Source organism: Panthera tigris, chromosome B2 (assembly GCF_018350195.1).
Source record: "Panthera tigris isolate Pti1 chromosome B2, P.tigris_Pti1_mat1.1, whole genome shotgun sequence".
Classification (NCBI taxonomy): domain Eukaryota; kingdom Metazoa; phylum Chordata; class Mammalia; order Carnivora; family Felidae; genus Panthera; species Panthera tigris.
Window position 1 is genome coordinate 8,505,564 of NC_056664.1, and position 24,981 is coordinate 8,530,544.

The 24,981-nt window shown below is 38.6% G+C and overlaps 1 protein-coding gene across 5 annotated transcripts in view; it reads right to left on the reverse strand.

The window, feature by feature from the left end:
- The window catches only part of CDKAL1 (CDK5 regulatory subunit associated protein 1 like 1), a 703,328-nt gene that overhangs the window by 297,680 nt on the left and 380,667 nt on the right, over nt 1–24,981 (reverse strand). For all 5 annotated transcript variants that reach the window (XM_042985612.1, XM_015541091.2, XM_007074528.3 and 2 more), the window contains exon 10: nt 9,481–9,647. In XM_042985612.1, the coding sequence (XP_042841546.1) occupies nt 9,481–9,647 (167 nt within the window). The remainder of the gene's footprint in view (nt 1–9,480; nt 9,648–24,981) is intronic.

The following is a 24,981-nucleotide window of genomic DNA, read 5'->3' on the forward strand; positions in this document are numbered from 1 at the left end:
TAAGGTAGCCTTTCATAGGCTATCAGAGCAAAGAAATCAATAGAGAAATATCCTGGAATCAAAACGAAAGTGTAAAGGAATGTCCACTGATTGCCTTATGTGTTAGCTGTTCTCGGTGCTTATAAAGGAAAGTCAAAGGCAGCTTTCCTCAATGGTTTCAGCATAAGTGACTTCCTAAATTAATGAGGAAGATAAAGCCCACAGATGGTGTATTGTGCAGTTTGAACTATACTAATTTTGACAGGTGACATGGAAGCCTTCTCAGCTACTCCTGTGAAATTAAGGATTCAGGGGAATGGCAATGTGAAATGCCTTTTAAGATGCAAATTAAACCACATACATATCTAATGCCCTCCTTTATAAACTGAAATGTACACAGGAATACTAAAAAGAGCGAATGGGAATATTTGTATCCCACAACTGAAATATGTAAATCTCCAGGCTTCTTAGGTATTCTAGAATATTCTAGAAGTAGTCTGGAAAGTATTTAGTATATATAATTTCCACTGTATATAATTTTCAATATATACAATATATAACATATTACATATTATATATATCTAACATATCAGGTATTATCTAATTATATAATTTCTAATATGTACATTCATAAATGTACGTTTATGTATATACTATATGTATGTTTTAAACTATTTTGCTTTATTAAAAGATATATATACATAGAGACATGGTTCCATATATTTGACAATGGCATCAGTTTCATTATAAAGCATTTGCTGGGGACTTTTCACTTATCATCTTTTTTTTCTTATATGTTTATTTATTTTTGAAAGAGAGAGAGAGAGCAAGCAGGGGAGAGGCAGAGAGAGAGGGAGGCAGAATCCCAAGCAGGCTCCACACTGTCAGCCCAATGTGGGGCTTGAACTCACAAAATGAGATCATGACCTGAGCAGAAACCAAGAGTTGGATGCTTAACCAACCGAGCCACCCAGACACCCGTTCACTTATTGTCATGACACGTGTTTTACGTTTGCGTACTTCTCTCAGGAAAATGATCATCTCTTTTGGGAATAAATATGCACATGTCATTGGATTTCATGAGCAATCTTCACAATTTTAGGCCAATGGCAAGGGGAAAAATGAAGTAAGAGAATGAGAAATATGGATAGCTTTTACTACACAGTCGATTAAAGCATCTTATGGTAACCAAAAATGATCTGATGATATACATTTCCACAGCGGGTCCAGACTCTCACCTCTGCTATCTAGTAATTTAGAAGGTAGAAATGAGAACCACAGTGAAGTCCACAGTGTAGGCCTCTATACATTATTGATGGCCACATAAATAGAATTTTTAAACAATGCATTTTCCATTGTGCTTCCCAGGAAGACAGAGGTAGCCAATACTTTCAACACGAGGAACATTCATTCATCCACAAAATAGTTCATTTTCCCCTGAAAACCTGGGACAATAAGCATAAATAAAATTCCTGATGAAACCTTTGGAGTCTGTTCGCTATGAGGGCAGCAACAAAGAGTCGTCTGTTGAGATCACGTCTATCTATTTACGAGTTCATTTCTTTTCTGGGTCCTTGGGTCTGCATGTAATCATGAGGCTTAATCACCCAGACGGAATATTACAGACTGAGACTGTAGTAAGAAGCAACAAACTATGGAAATTTTTCTGAGGGGCTGCTGGGTTCAAGAAAAGCTTAGGCTTCTTACCCAGGCCTGGAGCTACGAGGCTGAAACCTGGCACGGGAACAAATGAGGATCGCAGGAACGAACAGGCTGGGACACAGCTGTGGGCAGAGATGGAAGTGTCTGAGGCCCAACTGAAACTCTGCTGATGTGCAGACCCAGCATGTCCAGGAGGCTACAGAACTGGAAGTAGGGAGGGGCCCGGCATCATGGTTATGCAGAGCAGCAAGTTAATTTCATCTTCTATCACAAGTGGTCAAGTCCCTTGGCAAAGGGGGCTGGGGCCTGCCCTCCATCCTATCTTCCCCTGCAGAGGGGCTCTCTGAATTAGGCTCCAGGGGAAGCCAGATCAACTTTTTATTCTGGATATGAATCCTTTTAGTATTTTTAATGCAGGTTCCCCACCCCCCACCCCCAGATTTTCAGACAGAAACAAACTTTGGTTTCCAGTTTCAGAGGTGTCACTGACCTCTTGAAATTCGCAAAAGCCAGGTTAGGAATGAAGTAAAGTGCTGATGATTATAACTGGCCAGAAAACGGGTGTCAACAGTCAGATCAAACTGCACACTGACGTCCCAAAGGTAACTGTGGATGGCAGAAATAGATTTCTCCTTTCCATTTCCTTGCTCAAAACAAATCATCTAGCCTGTCCTTCCATTTGTCAAAGGGGGGAAATATCTTTATACAACTGCACAAAGTCTATTTGCATATTTTTCTATTATGTTGAAAAGCATAAGCCTTAAGGAAAAATAACTTTAATGGTCCCCATGTGAATTACTGACTTCAGTTTGGAAATTCTGCTCTGCTTTGATGAAACAGAAGTACAGCAAGTACGGAGTTTGCTACATTATTTTGAAACTAGGAGGCATTTTTAAAAAGTCTGCCAGGCCAAACATGTTAATTAGTGTTCATAAATTACTATGTGGCATATTTATTGTCTTTTACCAGATAAATTAATTCTGATAAATATACAATTAGGTTAGACTAATAAGATCATTGAAGTAGAAGTAAATATACAAAAATCAAGGGTAGCAGAAAACAGATTTGTTAGTGATTACAAGACTCCTCAACCAAACACAGATGCAACATTTTAAATATCACTTATTTATGATATATCTTACATAACATAACATTATAATTAAATAACATAAATACACCAAATGTAAATCTTTTAAAAATCTACACATTTTAACTGAAGGTAAATAAAAGGTAGGATAATATCCTGTGAATGTAACTGTATTTTTAGCGATATTTTACAGAATAATATAAATGGAAGAATAAGTAGCTTGATGTGTTCATACTTTGAACGTAGGAAAGTCCTTAATAACAAGCATCTGCACTCCAGAGTCATCAACTTACCCTCTCTGGACCAGGCTGTAAGTGATGTACTAAAATTCTGATACAATTTTAAGACATACAGGAATCTTAAGGTTATTTTAAATTATTCCTAACCCAGGGAGAACCAGAATAGCTTAGATAAATAAAATCCATAGATTTCTTACCTGTCAACAGCTTTCATATCTTTTCCTTAGCAGCCAACCCATAAAATGAAAAACAAGACAAATTGCCTGATTTTAATGTCTCTTCCTTGACCATCCACTGCGGACTCCTCTGATGGAGATTAGAAAAAATCAGTGAAAACGAAGACGCAGGAAGGAGAAGAAAGAAGCCAAGAGCCTAGATAGTCTACAGACTCAGTAATCATACAGTGAGCTCACCTGCTCCAGGTAGTTCTAAAGAGCTCACCTAACATTCTGATCTTTTAGCAGGGCAAATAAATAAAATGCACCCGAGCTGGATTCTCCCTCACCATCTAGTACCCCCTCACAGAAAAGTGACACGTTAAGTGAGGCACACAGGTAACAACCATCCACAAAGTCTTCTAAAACTAGATGCTCCGCACGGATATGAAGATACTTCAACAGACGTGAGACGTGCAGTCAGGGAACGTGGAGGTACCACACCACTCAGCACACGGTCATTGGGTGCGTGTTATCACCGGCACTGAAGAGCAAACACGTGAACAAGGCAGGCTCTCCCCAGAAAGGACAACCGTTTTGTTGGATTTGCACGTAAATAAGTCATCATCATCGGAGAGCACCATGCTGTGTGCCCTCAGAGATGCGTTGGACGGAGTCCGACAAAGCAGGGAAGGAATCTGGGAAGCATTTGGAAAGACTCTGTGAAAGATGCAGTGTGGTAGAAAGCATTTTAGAATCAGACAAGATAAGAAACCAGTTCAGCTGCTAACTACTTATATAATTTGACCAATAATTAAACTTCTTAAGACTTGGCTTTTAAATCGATAAACTGAGGCCAATAATAAGCTATATAGGTAGCTTATTTTAAGAAGGTAAAGAGATAATGTGTATAAGGCAATCAGCGTGGTTTCTTGAAAATAACGAGCACTTGATGAATTGCACTGATGTTATTATTATGCAGTCTTGAAAAAAAGTACCAGCTATTTCTGGTGTCTGATTAGTGGTAGCCATTGTATCACCGCCATTGAGCTCATTGTGCCCTGTTGGGTTCCCGTGTATTATGTTGTCTGAATTATAATACCTTAGCTGTGGGTTCCCGACAACCAGGAAGGCAACACTAAGATAGGCTGTTTCAAGAGGGGTCAAATTCACAAGCCACACTGCTTTCTGGAAGGTCACAGTTCATTCAAGAAGAATATGCCCGGGTTATGACCTTAGCAATATCAATCAGCAAGAAAACACATAAGGAAAATATCTCTTATTTGCCATGATAGGGGCAATATACTAGCCAGCACATGCAGTAGCAAATAGTAGCACATCTGATTACCTCATTTTTTTTTAATTTTACTCTAGAGAAAGAGAGAGCATGAGCAAGAAGGAGAGAGGGGCAGAGGGGGAGGGAGAGAGAGACAGTGAGGGGGAGAGGGAGAAAGGGAGGGGGGACAGATCGAGAGAGAGAGAGACAGAGAGACAGAGAGACAGAGAGAGAGAGAGAGAGAGAGAGAGAGAGAGAGAGAGAGAGAGAGGTGATCCTAAGTGGGCTCCATGCTCAACAAGGAGCCCGACAAGGCGCTGGATTCATGACCTGAGCTGAAATCAAGAGTCGGACACTCAACCGAGACACCCAGGAGACCCGGATTAACTCATTATTACCAACTGTCATCACATGGTAAGAATGGAATGAGAAAAAGTAAAAATTTCAGGAGTATGAAAAACCCACAGTATACAGGAGGCATCACAGGGTACTAAGGGGTCAAGACAATGGGGAAGCCCTGGAAGAAGGCATCTTAAGGATGCTGTATGTCAACTGCACAGTGTATCTTTATCCTGTGGGTAATGGACAGGCACTGCAGACTTTAAGACCAGGTGAGATAGATTTCAATCCATTTTTTAATCTATTGTTTTGACCTCATATCTATATCTAGTAAGTATTACATAAGCTTATAATTATGTTTCTTCAATTCCAGGCTATTTTTCCAAGATACATATGTGTCTGTATATATGTTTGAGGTATCTCTTTGCTATATCATTGTTTAAAATTAATCTCATATTATTTTTTTATGGCAGCAATAAGTTAAAATTAGGGCTTATAGATGTTCCAAACAACACATCACTACTTGCCTGCCTGTTAAGGATTAAGAATTCTCCTTCCCTTCCTTTTATTCACCCACATTTATTCAACAGCTATTATATAAAGGGTTACACATGATACTAAACTTCTTTTAAAGTAGGCTCCACATCCAAAGTGGGGCTTGAACTCATGACCCCAAGACCAAGAGTCGAATGCTCTACTGACTGAGCCAGGGGCATCCCTAGACTCTTCTTGATCAAACCTTAGAAGTGGACCCTATGCTAACTCTAATATGCATCTTCTGTTCCTATGGAGACTAAATAAGAAGTAATATCAACAGATCTATTTTTCCACACCACACTTTCAAAAGATTATTTTTTAAATGTTCATTTATTTATTTAATTTATTTAAAACAATTTTTTTAATGTTTATTTTTGAGGGAGAGAGTGAGAGAGAAAGAAAGCGAGCAGGGGAGGGACAGAGAGAGAGGGAGACAGAGAATCCAAAGCGGGGTCTAGGCTCTGAGCTGTCAGCAAAGAGCATGACATGGGGTTTGAACTCATGAATGGTGAGATCATGACCTAAGCTGAAGCAGGATGCTTAACCAACTGAGTCACCCGGGTACCGCTAATGTTTATTTATTTTTAAGAGAGAGAGAGCGCGCAAGCAGGGAGGGACAAAGAGAGAGGGGGACAGAAGATCCCAAGTGCGATCTACGCTGACAGCAGAGTCCTATGCGGGGCTCAAACCCATGAACCATGAGGTCATGACCTGAGCCGAAGTTGGACGTTCAACTGACTTAACCACACAGGCGGCCCCACACCATACTGTTAAATAATGATGGAAACTTTGATATTTTCCCTTAAATGATTTCCTCTTTAAATAAATAAATAGTCTAAATAAATAAATTGTTTAAACCAACAAGCAACAAGCAAGCAAGCAAGCTGGTAAAAAGGGTTTTAAGAAACATTGCCCAAGAGTCGGGAGAATATGAAGTAAACGGAAAAATGGGGAAAGAAAACAGCCCAGCGAAGCGCTCTACAGTTGAAGTCTGAAGCAGGAAGCATCTTTCAGAAACATAAGAAGGCGTGGTCCTACAAATACAATTCTCAAGGAAACGTTACTGTCGGGGCAGTAAGAGTAGTTATTTGAAGAGTGGGTTTCTTTTATCCACACAGTTTTAAATGACATCACTGTCTGTCATTCACTGGTGTTATTTTTTGTTTCCATCTTTTGTCTTGTGTTCTCTTTTTTTTCTTATTTGGAGAACTCTCTTTAGGTAAGTTCTGTGATTTCAGCAGAGCACCCCAGGCTTACCGAGAAGAAAATGGGGACATACAATGTATCGGCCCACAGGGGCTGAGGCTCACCAGGTATGGCCTCCTCTTCTAGAGGTCCTAGTTCACCCTGGGAAGCCTAAGAAGCCTCCGCACCTCAGTTATCTTGCCTGTTACATAACGGACGATGTGTTTGGAGAATACTGCAAGCTCTGGGCTCTCCCACTCAAGGAGATGAGAAGAACCACCAAAGCCAAGGTGAAAAGACCCTGTCAAAGTGTCAAAGGAAGACTTTGAAAGCTCTTATTTGCACACCTCTGTTTCATTTGCTCTATTTTCCTTTGGATTGCTCTCTCCCTTGGTGTGCTCCAATACGACTGGGTTACTCCCAGCTTATCACGTGCACGGGAGGGAGTACCTGTCATTGGGATAAACTTTCACCCTTGAAGCTCATTTACTTTGCCATCTTCTGTGGCCTCTTCTGACCAGAATGTTAAGACTTGAAAGTTCAAGGCTACAGAGTGGGCTCTATAATTTATTTTATGAAGAAGGACATTCCTTTATTCATTCTTTATTTGCTTGCTTATTGAACCACCACTGGACAGGGTACATCCAGGCATGGATATGACAAAGTCCTTGCCTTGTGAAGATAACAATATAGGAGGGAAGGCCAACACTACAGATGGCTTAAAGCACGAATTTTATTTTATTTTATTTTATTTTATTTTATTTTATTTTATTTTATTTTATTTTATTTTTAATGCTTTAAAAAAAATGTTTGAATGTTTGTTTATTTTTGAGAGAGAGAGAGGGAGACAGAGTATGAGTGGGGGAGGGGCAGAGAGAGACAGAGACAAAATCTGAAGCAGGTTCCAGGCTCCGAGCTGTCAGCACAGAGCTTGACGTAAGGCTCCCACTCATTAGCTATGAGATCATGACCTGAGCCGAAGTTGTACGCTTAACCAACTGAGCCACCCAGGTGCCCCATTTTTGTTTCTGCTTTTGTTTTTTTGAGGGGGCGGGAAGCAGCAGAGAGAGAGGGAGACACAGAATCCGAAGCAGGCTCCAGGCTCTGAGCTGCCAGCACTGAGCCTGACACGGGGCTTGAACTCACCAACTATGAGATCATGACCTGAGCCAAAGTCAGATGCTTAACCAACTGTGCCACCCAGGCACCCATGACAAGAATTTTAAAAAGGAAACACCATGACAATCAGAACCTGTTATCACTCTAACTATAATCTATGAACTAAACATCTGGTGTTTTCCCCAGTAAAGTGTAAAGCTATGTTCATGGCACCTCCTGTTGATTTTTAGACACTGCCCTGGAGCATCTACCTGGAGATCAACTACAGCACTACTTTAGATATCGAGCACTAGGACTTGCTATAAATGCACCGTTCCTTTCTGCAACCTTGAAATTAATTAAAGTACTGAATTTATTCCAAGAGGTACTTTATTTAGTCATCTCGGAGCCAATACATGATATCCCCCCTCATGCATGAACTTCCCTGATTGTAGCTACTATGGTTCCCTTAATTCTTGATGAGACTCTCCTTAATGCACACATCTAGCATATCGCTTGGTGTATACCTCACATTTACTGCAAACCTCACATTTATTGCTACAGCTGTTACCATGTTTGATTTTTATAGAGAGTCACTTGCTTTTTTTCAAGTGTTGAGTCAAAGGGTTACATATAAATTGACATGCCTGCAATTTATCTTTAAGTAGCAAATCTTAACTGTCCCACACTGTCCAAAGTACCAAAGTTAACCTATAAATCATATACCTTTACTAGAAAGATATGGCTAGAAATATGTGAATAAGAAAATTGAAATTGCTAAATTTCTTCATTAAATATTTATAATTAACAATCAGACTGCTACCAAATCTGTTTTCAGAATTTCTAAAACACATTCTCGGTATTAGGGAGGCTCTTTAAGCACAACTTCAACAAGTATAGGCTTCGAATCAAATCAACAGAAAACAATCTTTTAAATCACTGAATATTCATTGGGATTTATGCATCAAATTTCAGCAGCCATACTTGCTTTTAGATTTTTGGAATGTTATTTTTCTGTACAAACCAACTGCAAAGAACACAACCGATAAAAATATAAGTGACTTGTTTCTATACTTTGCACATGATTTTCCTACAGCAGTTATTAGATTTCTTATCCATAACTCTGGGTCCGATATAATTATTTTATTTCTCAAACAGCCGTCATGGATCCTAGCATGTACTTTTTCATTTAAATGATTGTTTCCCTGTCCGTGTTTCTCGCTCCTATTTACCGTGGCGTTTGTCACTGAGATACCACCTAGCAGTACATATGCCCATTTTTCCAGCTTAACGGTAAGCTCCTTGAGGGTGAGCACCTGACCCAGGGAAGGGATACAAGTGAACCCAGGTGTCCCCCATGACCCCAACCCCTTATTTTTCCACAGTGACCACAAAAGAATCAAGGGAAAGAACACCAAACTCTGTCGCTCTTTGTTTCTAGTCCATCCCTTCACTATCTCCAGACAAAGGGAGGAGATTTAAAACATCCTCAGACTTCCAGCCCAGTCGCCTTCCTGATGTGCCTAACAGCAGCTCGGATAACGTGTCTGCGACAGGTTGCGGAATTAATGCAACGTATTAGCACCCCAGAACCAGGCCGGGGTACCGAGTGGGGGAACCGAGGGAAATTTATGCGATGGAAGACTGAAGAGCTGCAAAGAAGAAACAAAGAACTTTGACAAGATGGCAAGTGCTGGAGAAGCCGAGCAAAAACGGGGTGTGCAGACTGACAAAGAAGAGGACTTGAAATTCTCAACTCATTCTTAGTAATGTGGGACTACAAAAAAAAAAAAAAAAAAAAACAAACAAACAAAAAACGTGCAAGAGGTTTTCAATGTAACCCATGTGATGATGCTGATGCCGCCACATTGTCTGGACTGGTTCGTGTCTGTGTCAGCATGGAAACGGGGTGCTTCTCCTTACCTCCAGATGCTCTAAAATATAGGGGGGATTCGTCATGCCAAGCCTCAGCATTGCTCCCCGAGGGATCACTTCGACCAGTTTCCACAGCAGTGCGGGGAGATTGGTGCCAATGTCTCTGCCATAAGCCCCCGTGTCTTCACTGGTCAACCATATCTCACAGACGCCCTCTGTGAATCAAAGGAGATAATTAACAAATCTGTTTCCTTCATCATACAGCTGCTCACTCTTTTTAATGCAGTATTACTCAACACCATTATGCAGGCAGTCTGGGTATTCAACTGCAGAGAAAAAGCAGCTTACCCCGTGGTGGCACTGGGTTATTAAGTTCATTTTCTGAACACCAGAGAGTTACAACAAGGCTGTAAATTATCAGTGCGTCCTATGGAGTGATTAACATTCACAGCCAATCAGTTCAACCGCGCTTCCTCCAAAGCACTTTGATCAGGACGAGAGCTACAATCCCATCACAATGGACACTTATTTTATGGAGCACCGTAAGCCTTGGAACTGAAACAGTCACTCCACAGAACGGGCACTAGCAGGACTGAACTCACTAATCAGTCTGTGACCAGCCCAAAGAAAAACGTCAAGTGTGGTTCAGGTTTAACTCACAAATTATTAATTATGAGATAACCCATTTCTCCTGCAGTAACTATTCTAATTCGTTTTCTTTATTCAATTAAGAATAGAGTGCACTGCATTGCTGCGTTCAAAGAAGTTGGTTGCTGTATAAACTAAGTATTTGGGTCGAAAAACCTGTTTACTGACAGCTGGCATCCTATTTTCCATCAATCAGACTTGAGGAGAATGTGGACAATGTATATATGCTTTGTTGTCATTGTTACTATAAAGAATCCCGACTTCAAACATTATGGCCTGCAATAACATCCTCCCAAAAATCAAAAAGAAATACATCTGGATAACCTAGTATTATTTAAAATGAATAAAACAAAGTTAGCAGGAGCCACCCAGGTTTTCAGAACCTTTCTGAAAGCATATTCGATTAAAGGATTAGCCTATTTTAAAAGGCCAAGCGCTTCTCACAAAGCTAAGACCAACAGTCAAATAGCCCTGTGAAATTTGCTCATGCTAAAGTGATTTGTTGCTTCAGAACATACCTCAGCACATACACAAGGCCCAGAAATACTACAGCCTGACCCGAAAATATAAATGTCTAGAAAGAGCCTTCAAATTATCACTTAAATCATCTCTAGCTGATGGAAGAGAAGAATTTCAAAAATACATTTAAATACTCTGAGCCAAGAGCAACAACAAATAAGACACACGGCTTTTAGGTAAATGTGAACTTACACACTTACAGGAAAGAGTAAAGATCTTCCCTCTCTTTAATGCATTCCACAGAAATGGACAGATAGACATGAAGTTGAGATCTCCAATAACTATTCTTTCCTTAAAGTAAGAGATACATTTACTTTGTAAAAAAAACAAAACAAAACAAAACGCTAGCCAAACCATATAAAAACATGTTCACTTTTCTCTATTTGTCTATCTTTCTGAGACAGGCACATCCTCATTCACACCCACACAACACAGAAAATACAAGAAAAGAAATAAAATTTTACTTTCCTGAAATTAAAGAATCAATAACTTAGCATAGAGAACAGGAGGTATCAAAAACAAAAAACAAACCAAAAAAAACCCACCAAAAACCAAAAAGCCCAACTCTATTTTAAAAGTTGGAGATGTTTTCAGTATTTGCAAATCAGTAGTGCTAGGAATATATGGGTTTTCTTTACTTAAATGTAAATGTGCAGTTCCAGAAATCAATAAACATTTGCTTAGTTTTAATCATTTAATAAAAGGTTTTCTCTTCAAAAGAAACAGTCTGCCGTGTTCACAGGCTACCTTTGTGTAGTCTGACAGTTGTATAAATATTCTCTGCACATGGGAGTCAATTTTCCCTTTTATTTTTAAAAGAATAAGGGGTTGCAATTAGTGGAGTCATCTTTATTTTAATATCACATATGCCATCAGCCACTGGACTCCTACAACCTTTTTTTTTTTTTTGCTTGTTTGTTTTTAATCTTATCACAAAATCCACTCCAGGGAAAGACATGGCTAAGTAACAACATAAACGGATTTTAAAACACTCTGAAAGAGGTTATAAAAACAGGACATTATCCATGATTTTCCAGTTACTGGCACTTGAGCAACACAATATGAATATTTTAAAATGAACAGAATAATTTTAATTTATAATTTTTCCATCCAAATGGCTCCGTGTTACGCCTTATGTAGAGAGAGCGAGTTCCTGGAACAGTGCCTTGCTGTTGCTAGATGAATATAGAAGGGGGAAAATCACTATGAATAGGAATGGAAATAACATCCATGCAGAAAACAGCAGCCAGCTCTTAAAGCCGCATAGGTGGGGACCAATAGCCCCCTGGTGGGCTGAAACTTCAAATTAAATCACATAAAGAGGAAGCAGCTGTAACACTAAATCAGCAACAACAGGAATAATGGTCTTGATGTCTCCAAGATCAAGGCTGCTAAAATGCTCTCTGTAATAGCAACCTGGTTCCACACACAATGAGAGAACGTGTGCAAAACGGGAGATGCCTGGACTTTGGGAGGGCTGGGCCTTGCCAGTTCGATCCAGACCTCTGTCAAAGATGATTCTGCTCTTAATCGAAGTGGGAAAGTCCGATTTCACAAGGTTACATTTCAAGAATTCTAACGAGTTCTGATCCTTCAAGACGTCATTTCCCACTAAAGGTGAAGCAGGATCCCGGGCCTGACATCCTTGTCTCTGGGCAGTCACGTGGACTGCTCCCTGTGCAAGCGGTTCCTGCCAGGCCAGCTTGCACAGGAATTCACGAGGGAGAATGAAGGCTGCAGTCTGCGATCACTAATGGATACGGGGACACATGCACGCTTCTGTCTGCACACTTAATTGGCTACACTTATGGACAGCAGGGCTCGCCTAAACAGCTTCATTCCGTAAGGACTTCAGTTACGAGCTATACTCCTTTCCACATTCATTTCTTTATTGGTCTATCAAACATTTATTAGGCCCTTACCCACTATGTGCTCAGCATCCATTCAGGCTCAGGGCAGATAAGGGTTCATCATCAAACTACTGCGATCTAACGCTGGCTATTATCCAGGAGCTGGCAAGGGGACATGAACAGACACCCTGGGAACTTCACATACGTGCCTATCGGTGGGGGTGGAGGCAGAGGGGGCGGGGCGCCAAAGAACACAGCCTCAGAAACCAGAATGAGAGGCATACTGGGCTGGCTGATGTGAGGATGATGTCAGCCCCAATGAGATAGGCCCAGTCTGCACTGCAGCAGGGACTTTGATGAATACATGTCAGAAAAACAAACATGTGAAAATAAAAAAGAGACGCAAGCAGGAAGAACGGAGATAAGAAAAGTAAAGGCCCAGTAAAAACTCCCAGGCCTGTAAAAATAAATACACACAAAAAAAGAAAGTGGTAGGTGGAAAAGTGGGAGACAGAAATTAGCTTTTTATAAGCATCGAGGAGAAATTTTACTTTTTCCTAAAACTGTTCATCTATCTTGATTTTTGTTTGTTTTCCTTAAATTATTCCTCTGCCTTTTCTAATGAACATTAGGTTCTTCAGACCATCCACCATCCTTCTGTGGTTGTTACTTCTGGGGAAAAAAGAGCAAATACTAGGAAGAAATGAAATGCGTCTCACCAGGGAAAATCCTTTAAAAAGTTCAGTTATTAGAATCCATTATCGTTCTACCCAAGTAATTCCTGATGAGTCTATAGTTGAAACACATAGGGTTGTTCTGTTTCTCCCCCCTCGAATGGAGAGCCACCACCACAGCTGGATTTTGATCTCTGCTCCACAGTAATCTGAGATGGCAGAGGACCGAAAATGGAGAAGACATAAAAGGTTAACAATAAGAGAAAGATAAGATGCTCAATAAAAGAGTCTCACAACAAAGAAAACCCTTTTTGAAAAATCAAACTTCGCCAAAACTCAATTTCAAAACATTATGACTCATTATAACTGGTCCAGTGTATGAGCTCCATTGTAAGAAATGAAAATACGGGTGAAGACTGACTTCATCTGATCGGAGAAGTGATTTTTGTTCTCCAGTGGCTCCTGTTTTATGGTCGGCGAAAATCTCTACCATACAAGTAAATCTCATTTATTCCACTGGGAGGAGAGTCTCCAAAAGTAAGGACTACAGAAACAGGAAAACTGTAAACAGTGATTAACAGGGTCGAAAGTTAAATAAAAAAACAAAAACAAGTCACCTCAAAGTCTGCTCCGTGTTTCTTCCTCAGAAACGCGTGCTCTCTCCCCTTCTGCCCTGTTCCCTACATTACGAGCTTGGCCTTTTCCCTCCTTTCAATTCCTCCCCTACTTCATCTCCTTCTTCAAAGGCTAACGTGGACAATGAATTAAACATACATTATGTTGTATTTATTTCATATGTACTCAATTCTCTGCTCTTAACTGCTGATGCTCTCTTTTAAGGGTGACAGGGCACATTAATTAGATTGTTATGGGTTCTTTCTTCTTAAAGCAAATCTTAGAAAATTCAGAAATAAATAGGACCCTCTGTTTAAGCATTTGAAGGGTCATGGAAATGTCCTCAAAGGTGATGTTTCGAAATAAAAATATACATAGGCAGCCTCATACCTAGTTAACCTATTCATTTCATAGCCAATTAGACACTATAATTTGTTTGGTCCCTTCGATGCTCAAGGACTTTGGGTTTCCTTTTCAGTAAAAAAATACATAAATAAAAATGAAAAACAAGATTATTAAAGACAACACCATAACATGTCTATCTTTTATATATAACAATGATGTATCACCATTAAAGATCCACTGAATAGGCCACCATAAAAAACAAGTATTAATTACCTAATTCTTCAACTATATCACTGTGTATACTACTTTTGCAAACTTAAAAAGTTACCAGTGACACGAAGGTGTTTTCTGCTACTTTTTTATTTTGAACAACGTTACATTTACGGAAAAGTTTTAAGAGCAGTAGTACATCGAATTAATATATCTACTACCTGCACCTCCTTCACTCAGACTCAGGAACACTTTGCCACATTTGTGAGCTCCCCACCCTTCCCGCTCTCCTCATGGACAAACCCCATGGTTTTTGTTTTCTCCCTGAGAACTAGGTGCAGACACTGTGACACTTTACATCTAAATATGTCACCATGTATCTTCTAAGACCAAGAACATTCTCCTCCATAATCACGACACAATCACACTGCTCTTGGCCAACCGAACGCTGGACAGCTCCCACTGTAACAGAACTGAGTCACCTGTATTTCTTTGTGCGAGCCCTGCAGCTCAGGCCTCTGTGCTTCAGCACGTGCTGTTCCCTCTGTCTAAAATGTCTTCCAGTCTTCTTTGCATAATGAATACAGTCTTACGGGAAATTTTCTTGATCACCCAGGCTAATTTAGAAGCTCCTCTCCTGTGCTCCCAAGCATCTGGTGCAAAATTTTGTATCACGATGCATTATAAGGACTGATTTGTTTGTTTCCTTGAGAGGATGTAGGCATCTCCAGGAAGAGGTGCCTAGATGCCTAGAACCTACTAGAGTGCATGGCACATAGGAAGCACTCAATAAATTTTGGTTCCATATACATACATAAACATATATATATATATATATATATATATATATATATATATATATGAATATTCATGTATATACACACATAGACACACAAAGTCTATGCATTTCAGAAATGCAGCTTGAATGTGGTGAAGTTCGTTGCACGGTCTCTTAACTTCACATAAGATTAGTAGTCTTGATTAAAGAGCCCTATTATCAGGGTGCCTGGATGGCTCACTGGGTTAAGCTTCCGACTCTTGATTTAGGCTCAGGTCGTGATCTTGCGGTTCATGGGATGGAGCCCCGTGTCTGGCTCTGCACTGACCATGCAGAGCCTGCTTGGGAATCTCGCTAACCCTCTCTTTCCGCCCTCCCCCACTCACGCACACATGCACAAGAGCTCTCTTTCTCTCTCTCAAAATAAATAAACATTTTTTTAAAAAAAGTTCCCTATAATCCTATCATGATAGCTGGACAGCACTGCACGTAAATATAAACTATTTTTTTACTTAGAAGTGAGACTTCCCACATAGGTAAGTTCAGATAGATCAGTTATCCATAAAACAATTAAACTTTAAAATTATCTTTTTTATTGCTTTAATAACAAGAGCTAACAGAGTATTTCCAGAGCATCATGACCTCTGTGATTACAGTGCTACACAGAAAAGAAGTTGTCAACACAAATTGATAATGTTGTCACTACACAAAAACACCTGTTTTCTTTCTTTTGAAAGGTCACAATCAGAGAGAACCCTGTTTATTTTCATACTTCTGTAAGAATCTGGAAATAATGGAAAGCTGAAAACAAACTGAACACCACAAAAGGATGACACGCTTTCTGAAAACAAGGCATCTGACTCCCCAGGCTCCAAAACTGGCAATAAGCCTCATAGAGGCAGATTAAGTTTATCCTGTTAATACCACAGTGTGTTTTGTTCCATATATGGGCTTTTCTAATACCCCTGGAGGGAATACAGACCACGGTGTCTATGGATGGGCCCTCTGATATTCTAGCAGGATATGCGGGGAGATATTATATTGCCTCTAAAAAAAAAAAAAATCACAACAGGCTCAACTCCCAACAGTACAAACATTACAGACATGGAAGGAAGTGGGAAGAAGAGAAAAAGAGAATAACTGGATGCCTACAACACAATATCTTGTTCTCAGAAAACATTAATATCAGGTGATCGGGGTGGTGGATAGAAATTTACCTAGACTCCAAGACTAAGTTAACGAATTACAGAATAGTTTAGACCATAAAGGAAACTAGAAGCAAAGCATTTTGCGTTTTTTGGGTCAGTGAACTCAATTACAGAATGAAAGGCAAACAGAACTTAAATTGTAAAAGGGCAGAATTTTTATGACTAATGTTTTAGGGTCCTAAAGGTCCTTCTCAGAAGGACCAAATCTACAAATAGGACCTGCATTTCTGTAGTGACAATAAAGGAAATTTGACTTTGAAGACACAACTCATGAATTAATAATTTCAAGTACTTAAACAGCATATGTAGGTTTCTATGTTCCAGCACATTCTTATATTCAGTTTGAAGGTGCATCAGGTGTATATCTAGGTCTTATACAAATAAAACACCATTCACTCATTCATTCATTCATTCTTGTAGCAAGTATTTGTTGAGTAGTATTACGTGCCAGACACTCTTCTAGATCTTAAGACAGGGTCTCTGACCTCACGACATATATTCAAGTGAGATACCACAAACTAAAAGATAAATAATACATTGTCAAGTACAAGTAAGTGCTATAACGTGTTGGAAAGCAGGATAAAGAATGAATGATAGACTGGTTGGGACAGGACATTACTATTTTTGACAAGGAACAGCTGAGGAAGACTCGAGAGGACATGCAACCTGAATGAACGAAGGTAGTTAAGTACGCCACGTGCATCAGCTTTCTGGAGGAAGAACATTTGAAGCAGAGAGAATATAAGATCCAGCCTCGGCATGTTTATAGTTCCCAATGAACCACAAGGAGGTCAGTGTGGTTGGGGTGACGTGGTGGCATAGTGAGGTGTTCGTGGTGAAAAAGAATTATAAGATGGGAGCCAGTGGTGACATAAATTCTTGCAAGAGGTTCAAGCTCACAGAGCAGAGCTAAGGAGGCAAAAATTACATGTTGATAACCTATTCACTGTCATACGCAATGAATATGCAATATGTATATTATACTTGCTAGTGAGAGCTCTCAATAACTCTGTGTTTTAAGATATTCTCATGTTTAAGCGTATGAATATTCAGTGCCATTTCAGAATTCTCAAATCACTATATTTGGTATATAAGAAGAAATAAGAAAAGGAATAACAGATAATGTCAATGTCCAGTCTGTCTAAAAGAAATTCCTTTCTTTCACTTTTTTTTTTTTTTGGAGGGAGAATTACAATTGACCAAAATGCATGAAATCAGACTCACAAATTTAAATAGAAACAAGTAAAAGGAATCTGAGACCATAACACACTTTTGCTTTTTAGTTGGTAGCACCTGGATGGAAAGGAAGTGGTGTCAGTATCCTATCTCTTCTCCTGTTTCTTCTCCCTTCAACAGAGTTGAAGTATCACGAAGGAGCCCTCATTCTGCATCACTTACACTAATGTCCAACAAACCAACATGTGCCACAAACTCAGACAGTCTTCAGAGTTTGAATCATTGCTACAATTTCAGAAGGAAGGACAAACAAGAATAAGTAAGATAAAATCCTCTCTTACAAGGCAGGAAAAGGAAAGGAAGAATTCATTTCTCCTTAATTAAAGAAAAAAATAGGCTCACCCTCAAGAATCTACTAACCACACACCAAGTAACTATAATGATAAATAGCGTAATTCAGATCAGTTTGGCTCTTTTCAGCTACTATAATTGGCAACTGGGTTAGTTAAAATATTCTTGTAAGTGTTTTAAGTGTGCCCTTTCCAGGTCTGATGTCATCGAGATCGGGTATTTTTTTTTTTTTTCTGGTGAAGAGAAAGTAAAAAAGGGTGGGTGGGGAGGTGGGGGTGGTGAGCACCGTTTCTACGTAATGAAAGAGTAAGGGGCAATTCTATGACAGAAAAGTATTTAAAAGTTTGAAAGTTTTGTGGAGAAGCTGGTAGTTGTGCCTTAAGGAGAAAAGAATAATCAGAGTAGGAAGAGCTGATACATACCCCATATAGCAAAGATGTAATGATCAGCTACCTCTTCGATTTAAAATTTCGAAAAAGAAAGCACTATAAACACTTGTGGTGCTATTAATAAAGCATGATTTTAATATTTATTACAATAAAATAACATGTACACCAATAACCACCTCTATAAGTTGACCAAGCTATGGTAATCAAAATTATATCTACCAATAGGTGTTTCACTGGAGGAATGTATAATATCCAGTATAAACTGTGGACCTGGTCGTACTGACAACAACACAAAATTTTAATGAAAAGGAAATACAGGGGCGCCTGGGTGGCTCTCTTGGTTAAGCGACCAACTTCGGCTCAGGTCATGATCTCATGGTTAGTGAGTTAGAGCCCCGCATTGGGCTCTGTGCTGACAGCTCCGAACCAGGAGTCTGCTTCTGATTCTGTGTCTCCTTCTCTCTCTCTGCCCTTCCCCCACTCATGCTCTTTCTCTCAAAAGTAAATAAATATATATATTTTTTTACTTTTTAAAAAGAAAATACAGTGAAGCCTTCCATGTCTACACATGAAGGGTTAACTGTTAAAGGAACTGCTTCAGTGCTCTAAAGAACCAGAAAACCTGACCAAATGTATGGAACAACAATCATCAGACAAGTAATTACAGGCAGTTCATGACTGCAATTTTTGAGAGAAGCAAACAAGGTGAGTCCTGTGATTACCCATCTTACTTCCTGGAGGCATTTTCTAGGCCACAGCGCAGAAAGGGGGAAAGTGAAAAGAGCCCAGTGATCTTGCTGAGTGGAGAAGAGAGAGCTTGAAGCTCAGAAAACTACAGTACAGGTTAAATATTATGGAGGAGAGAGTTGCACAGACATGGATGGAGCTCCAAAGATCAGCAGAGAGCTCCCCTCAAGCTTCTGGCTGAGTACTACCTGGGTATGCAGGAGAGGAAACTAAACCCCAGGAAAGCTGTAGGCCAAACAAGTCCTAGAAATCATGTAGGACCAAGAATGATTTGTGTTCCTAGAAGCCAAGGAGGATTTTAGAACACATGAGTGATTGGACAGAGTCCTTAGGAGGCTATTTGCTTTCATGGTTGAGAAAAATTTGCATTAAACCAGAAGCTGCTCTAGACCTAAACCAGCAGACCTTAAAAGAAAGCCTCAAAAGATCAAAGTAATTTCAAATAACCTAACTCTATGAAAGAACAAGTCCAAACTCTTTAAAGGCAAATAATAAAATCCAGTGTTCAACAACATGAAATTCAAAATGCCTACCATCCAAACAAAAACCATCAGGCATGCAGACAGGAAGGAAAATACTATGTTTATAACCAGGAGAAACAACAATCAATAGGAACAGAGTCATAAAAGACAGAGATGATGAAATCTGCAGACAAGGACATTAAAACAGCTATTGTAAATGTGGTCCATGTGCTCATAAATTGTGAATATGAGAAAATAAACTGAAGATATTAGAAAAACACCCTACTGAAACTTCTAAAGATGAAGTTGAAGACCTAGTGACATGAAATATTCAAAATGAAGCAAAGAGAGAAAGAGCTGAGGATGAGAATGGACAGAGCAGAATACTACCAAGCCAAGTAACACACGCATAATTAAATTCCCTGAAATAATGACTGAATTATTTCCAAATTTGAAGGTTGGTTGTGGTACGTTAAACGTGTATATTTGAACGCTTGAGCAACTTACAAGCAATCAATCAGAGGTATAGCTTACAAGGCATTCGTGGAGAGAAAACGGAATCATAATACTCAATCCAGAAGAAGACAGGAAAAGAAGGAAGAGAAAGAGATGGGGATGATAATGAACTATTGATGGGATTATCGGGAAGATACACAAAGGAGGGAGGCTTCAATATTCTCTTCAATTATTTATTTAAAAAAAGATCTGAATTGAACATAAAATGTTAAAATTTGATACATCTAGTAATTTTTTTTTTAACTGTGTTAGTTTCTAACTGTGATAAGTTTTATACATTCTGGAAATGTTTTATAATTTAAAATGTGAATGACAAATAATAGTCCCTGAGATTAAATAAATATTAGTAAAGTCCATCTTTTTCTGTTTTGTAAAACACTTGAAAGAAGCTAAATCAACCAATGAAGTCAGTGTGTCTTAATTTAAGTGGTTCTATAAGCATAATCAAGTGCAATGACCTTTATTAAATTCTGCTATGTGAGGCTAATCTAGACAGCTAATGTTCAGTATTTAAAAAACTCTCCTCTAGCCTAAGGGGAAAATGTGACTGCCATTTAAAAATACTACTTCACAGTGGGTAAAAAAATGATAATTTCTTGCCATCAGTAATTCCACTTTTCAAAGAAAGATAAAATACAGTTGTTTGGTGACACTGGTGAAAACAGCAAACCAACGGCTAGCTCCCTTGACCTCATCCTTTTCCTGCCCCAATTATTCCAACTCAGGGCTCTCCAATTTGTACCCAGAAATGATGTAAGACTTTAATTATGCTATACTGGAGAGTAGATTAAGGTCACTTTTCTCCTTTGTCATGGTCTATCAACTGGCCACTCACTGAAAACAGATTCCATCACATCTTTTTTTGTTTGGGGTACTATGCCTAACACAATGCATATTAGCGTAATTAATCAATGTATTTGAATAACAAACACAAAAGATAACTGTAAAAATCACAATTGTCTAGTTAGAAAATGCAAGACTTTATCCACTTCGTTTTACAAACAAAGACTCTGAAGATCAGAAAGATTAAGAGGACTTGCCCAAAGTTATACAATAACCAGTAGGAGAGCACGGATAAGAATTAATCTCTTAACTTCCAAGGAAGGAACTCGAACATAATACTTTTTATGCCAATTCAGTGACTCAAAGACAACACCTATACAACTTTGACTATAATTATGGCAACATGACAAGTACCAACTAAAATCTCAAAGAAAGAAGGCTTTAGTAGCATTAAAAATAAGAAATGACTGAAGAAAACCAAAACAATGCATAAATAACATATGAGATGCACTAAGAGTCTAAGCCTGCACTATCCAATATGATAGCCGACAGCCATACATGGCTCTTGAACGCTTCAGATATAATTAGTCCAGACTGACATGCGCTGTAAGTGTACAAATTCTGAAAACTCAGCATGAAAAAAGGCAGTAAATACGAATAATTTTTATATTGATTATAAGTTGAAATGATTGCATTGGATACACTGGGTTAATTAAAATGTCTTCTGAAATAAATTTAACCTGTATCTCTTTACTTTTCTCAACATGGCTACTAGAAAGTTGTAAATTATATAGACGGCACACATTATATTCTGATTGGACAGCACTGTTATATAGACTATTAGAACAGTCTACAATGAAGAACTAAAAGAATATGAATTTATTAAATTTTACTTTCTCAAAAACATTATACTTTCTCCTAAATGACCAAGAAAAACTAAAAATTCTTCAGTTAAATAACCTAATAGAAAGAATGCTATACCTTATATATTTTAATACTTCATTACTTATGCTTGTTTTTACTTACTTGATTGTGTTGCTGTGTTTAATGAAAACTGAAAAATAGTAAAGCTCATAAATAAAAATACCATAAAGAAATCTCAATTATATAATAATTTTGTGTATTATGTTGAAGTCATCATTGACTTGCATGTTTTATACAGTTCACAATATTCAAAATTTACCAAGATCATTAGTCTATTTAAAACTATACTTCAAAGCTCCTTGAACACTTAACTTTCACCACTAAAATATATGTAGTAGGTATGTAGTAATATATATGTTAGTATAATGTGGTTTTTACTGAAAATAATATTCCCAAGCGTTATACATTCAAAGATCTACAAATTGCCTCCAATTGTAAACCAATATTTATCTCCTAACTTTAAAATGAGGAAACAAAGAAAATGGGTAAGATATGTGATTCGTCTATTGTTAACCAGCACATGAGTTGAATAGGAAACTTTTAAAAAGCTCCTAATTTCCAAGTCTGATTTACATAACTTTTCTTCTCTGAGAAAAAATGAAATATCATCACCAAAGGACTCACATTAATTTAATAAAAACTAACATTACGATCCCCTGGTAGTTCTCCATGAAACCATTACAAGGAAACTATCCACCTTTCCCTCCATTCCTGCAACCACATGGAGAAATGATTTAAAAGGAAAAGAGTACTTGTGGTAATTACACTGGCCCAAACTCAGCCCATTACAGCAAGATTATTATTATTCTTTTAAGTATACTGGTTATGTTCTTTAAATGCTTTAATTTACCCATACTAAGTCTGGCAATCTCTTCCAGGAAACACCATTTGGATACTTCCAACCTGAGTTCACTGAAATAAATATTCTACGAAACCTTCATGAAAAAATTATTTATCCTATAATCGGAAATTCCCTCATTCTTTCGTGTTATTTCACGTGACTTCAGCTGGTTATGGAAGAAAGGGAGGTCCCAGAGAGGGTCTCCTCATAGTTTGTTTCAAGGAGGTCTACCAGCATCCACCAGAGAAAATTGCTCAGGGAATGCAGCAGGAGGTTGGAACAGGCAAAATCAAAAACGGAGACAAGTATCTCTTTCTAACTTACTACATAAGTTATTTCTAATTAATGCTTATTCTATACTGTCTCTCCACCTCCCCTCCAACTGGGATGAAAGCTAAATAAAACTGAGATTTTCATCTGTTTTGTTCACTGACGTACCTCCTGCAGCAGAATGGTGTCTGAGACACTGCCCAATTGCCAATGTGGTACAATTTGAGCAATGATATAATGATAGTAAAGGAATTTGAAGCAAAGAATAAAATAAATATCCATGAGCCCATACTTACATAAATAAATAGATGAAACAGCAGACATCTTCCTGATAATATAATTGCAATTACTAAACGTAGGAGGAAAGATAGAAAAATCACCTTTTGGCGAACACCACAGTAATAACTGTTGGAGGTAAGAATCATCAATGCATGTTCAAGATGGTAGGTAAGAATGGAAGAGAAACAAGGTAATTGCGTAGTCTGGAAGTTTATCCCCGTTAGATGCTTACTGAGAAAAATAATAACTTCACAGGGGAGAAACTTGGCAGACACCATCTTAACTGAGTGATAAAAAGTAAAACCATCTGTAATGAGACATCTCAACATCATGTACCTCAAGGACCTGAAAACTGCCCAACATCACTTCAGAGGTATTCTTGCCAAAAATACATAATCTGAATTTAATCACGCAAAAGCATCACACAAACGAAAATGAGAGAGGTTCTGTAAGATAAATGGCCAGCACATAACCTTCAAAAATGTTCTGAAAGATGAAGAAGGACAAGATGTTCCAGATTGGAGTGTAAGAGACTGGGGAGACATGATAACCATATGTCAGTTGGCTGGATGCTAGACCAGAAAAGGGATTTTAGTGGGACAATGGGTAACATTTGAATAGTGTCTGCAGATTACACAGTAGTACTATATCAGTGTTAGTTTTCTGGTATTGATCATTGTAGGAGGTTCATGTAAGATATTAACATTTGGGCAAGGAGGATGAAGGGTACTCTGTACTACTTTCGCAACATTACTGTGAGTCTGTATTTCCAAGTAAGAGTTAATAAGGAGGAACATCGAAGCAGGATATTGGTTACCAGGGGAAGAGATTGCGTATGTGAAACCTTAGCTTACCAACTTTACTGCAGACTCCTCAGGTAAAGTTTAAGTAGGTCAAGCCCAAGCCAGTCTTCGTCAAATCCAAATCAAGAGTCTATTTCCCTCAACATTGAGTAAAGCTTCTTCATTTAAAGTAGCTAATGTCAGAATGCTTTTTTGTTTTTTTATTAAAAAATATTTTTTTAACATTTATTCATTTTTGAAAGGCAGAGAGAAACAGAGCACGAGTGGGGGAGGGGCAGAGAGAGAGGGAGACAAAGAATCTGAAACAGGATCCAGGCTCCGAGCTGTCAGCACAGAGCCAGATGTGGGGCTCAGACTCACGGACCACGAGATCACGACCTGAGCCGAAGTCAGACACTCAACCGACTGAGCCACCCAGGCGCCCCTCAGAATGCTTTTTTAAAACGATCACTTTATTTAAAAATCCATCAAATAAACACTTTCTTCTTCAAATAAAAAGTTTCACACACTTCATTAAAAAAAGGTATATACTGTATTTGCAATTAGAAAAAACCACCTTCTGAGAAGGCTGTGGGGCTGCCGTGCCAGTACTTACTAAGTACTTACATGCCAGTACTTACATGCCAGTACTTACTAAGCACTCCCCACACATAGACAAAACCGATGCCACAGCTATGGAAGGCAATTAGAGGAAATAAATGTAAAGAAAAATTGTAAGTTAAATATTTACAAAATAGGCAAGTATAACCATAAGGAAGTGGTCGGGAAGATCTGAAAATGGTAATGTCAGCACACAGTGGCAAAGAATATTCTATACTTTTTTGAGGTATTAAACTTAGATGTAACAAAGATAAAATATGTTACATTTATATTTATTGTTATACATATGCACTAATACAAAAAAGAAACGATGGGATGAGATACAGCATCTGAAGGAATCAACACACATTTATATCTGAAAAAGAATCAAATTGCTGGCAGGCTGCCAACACGCCCTTCCACGTAAGGGGTCAGGAAGCAGGTCTCGTGTGCGGTTTGAAGAGTCCAGTTCCGCACACCATGAAGGACAGCCTTAGCGGCTGGAGGGAAAATATGCCAAGAAAGAGGGGGAAAAGTGTCTGGGTCCCTATCAAATATATTACAATTTAGCCTTAGAAAACTG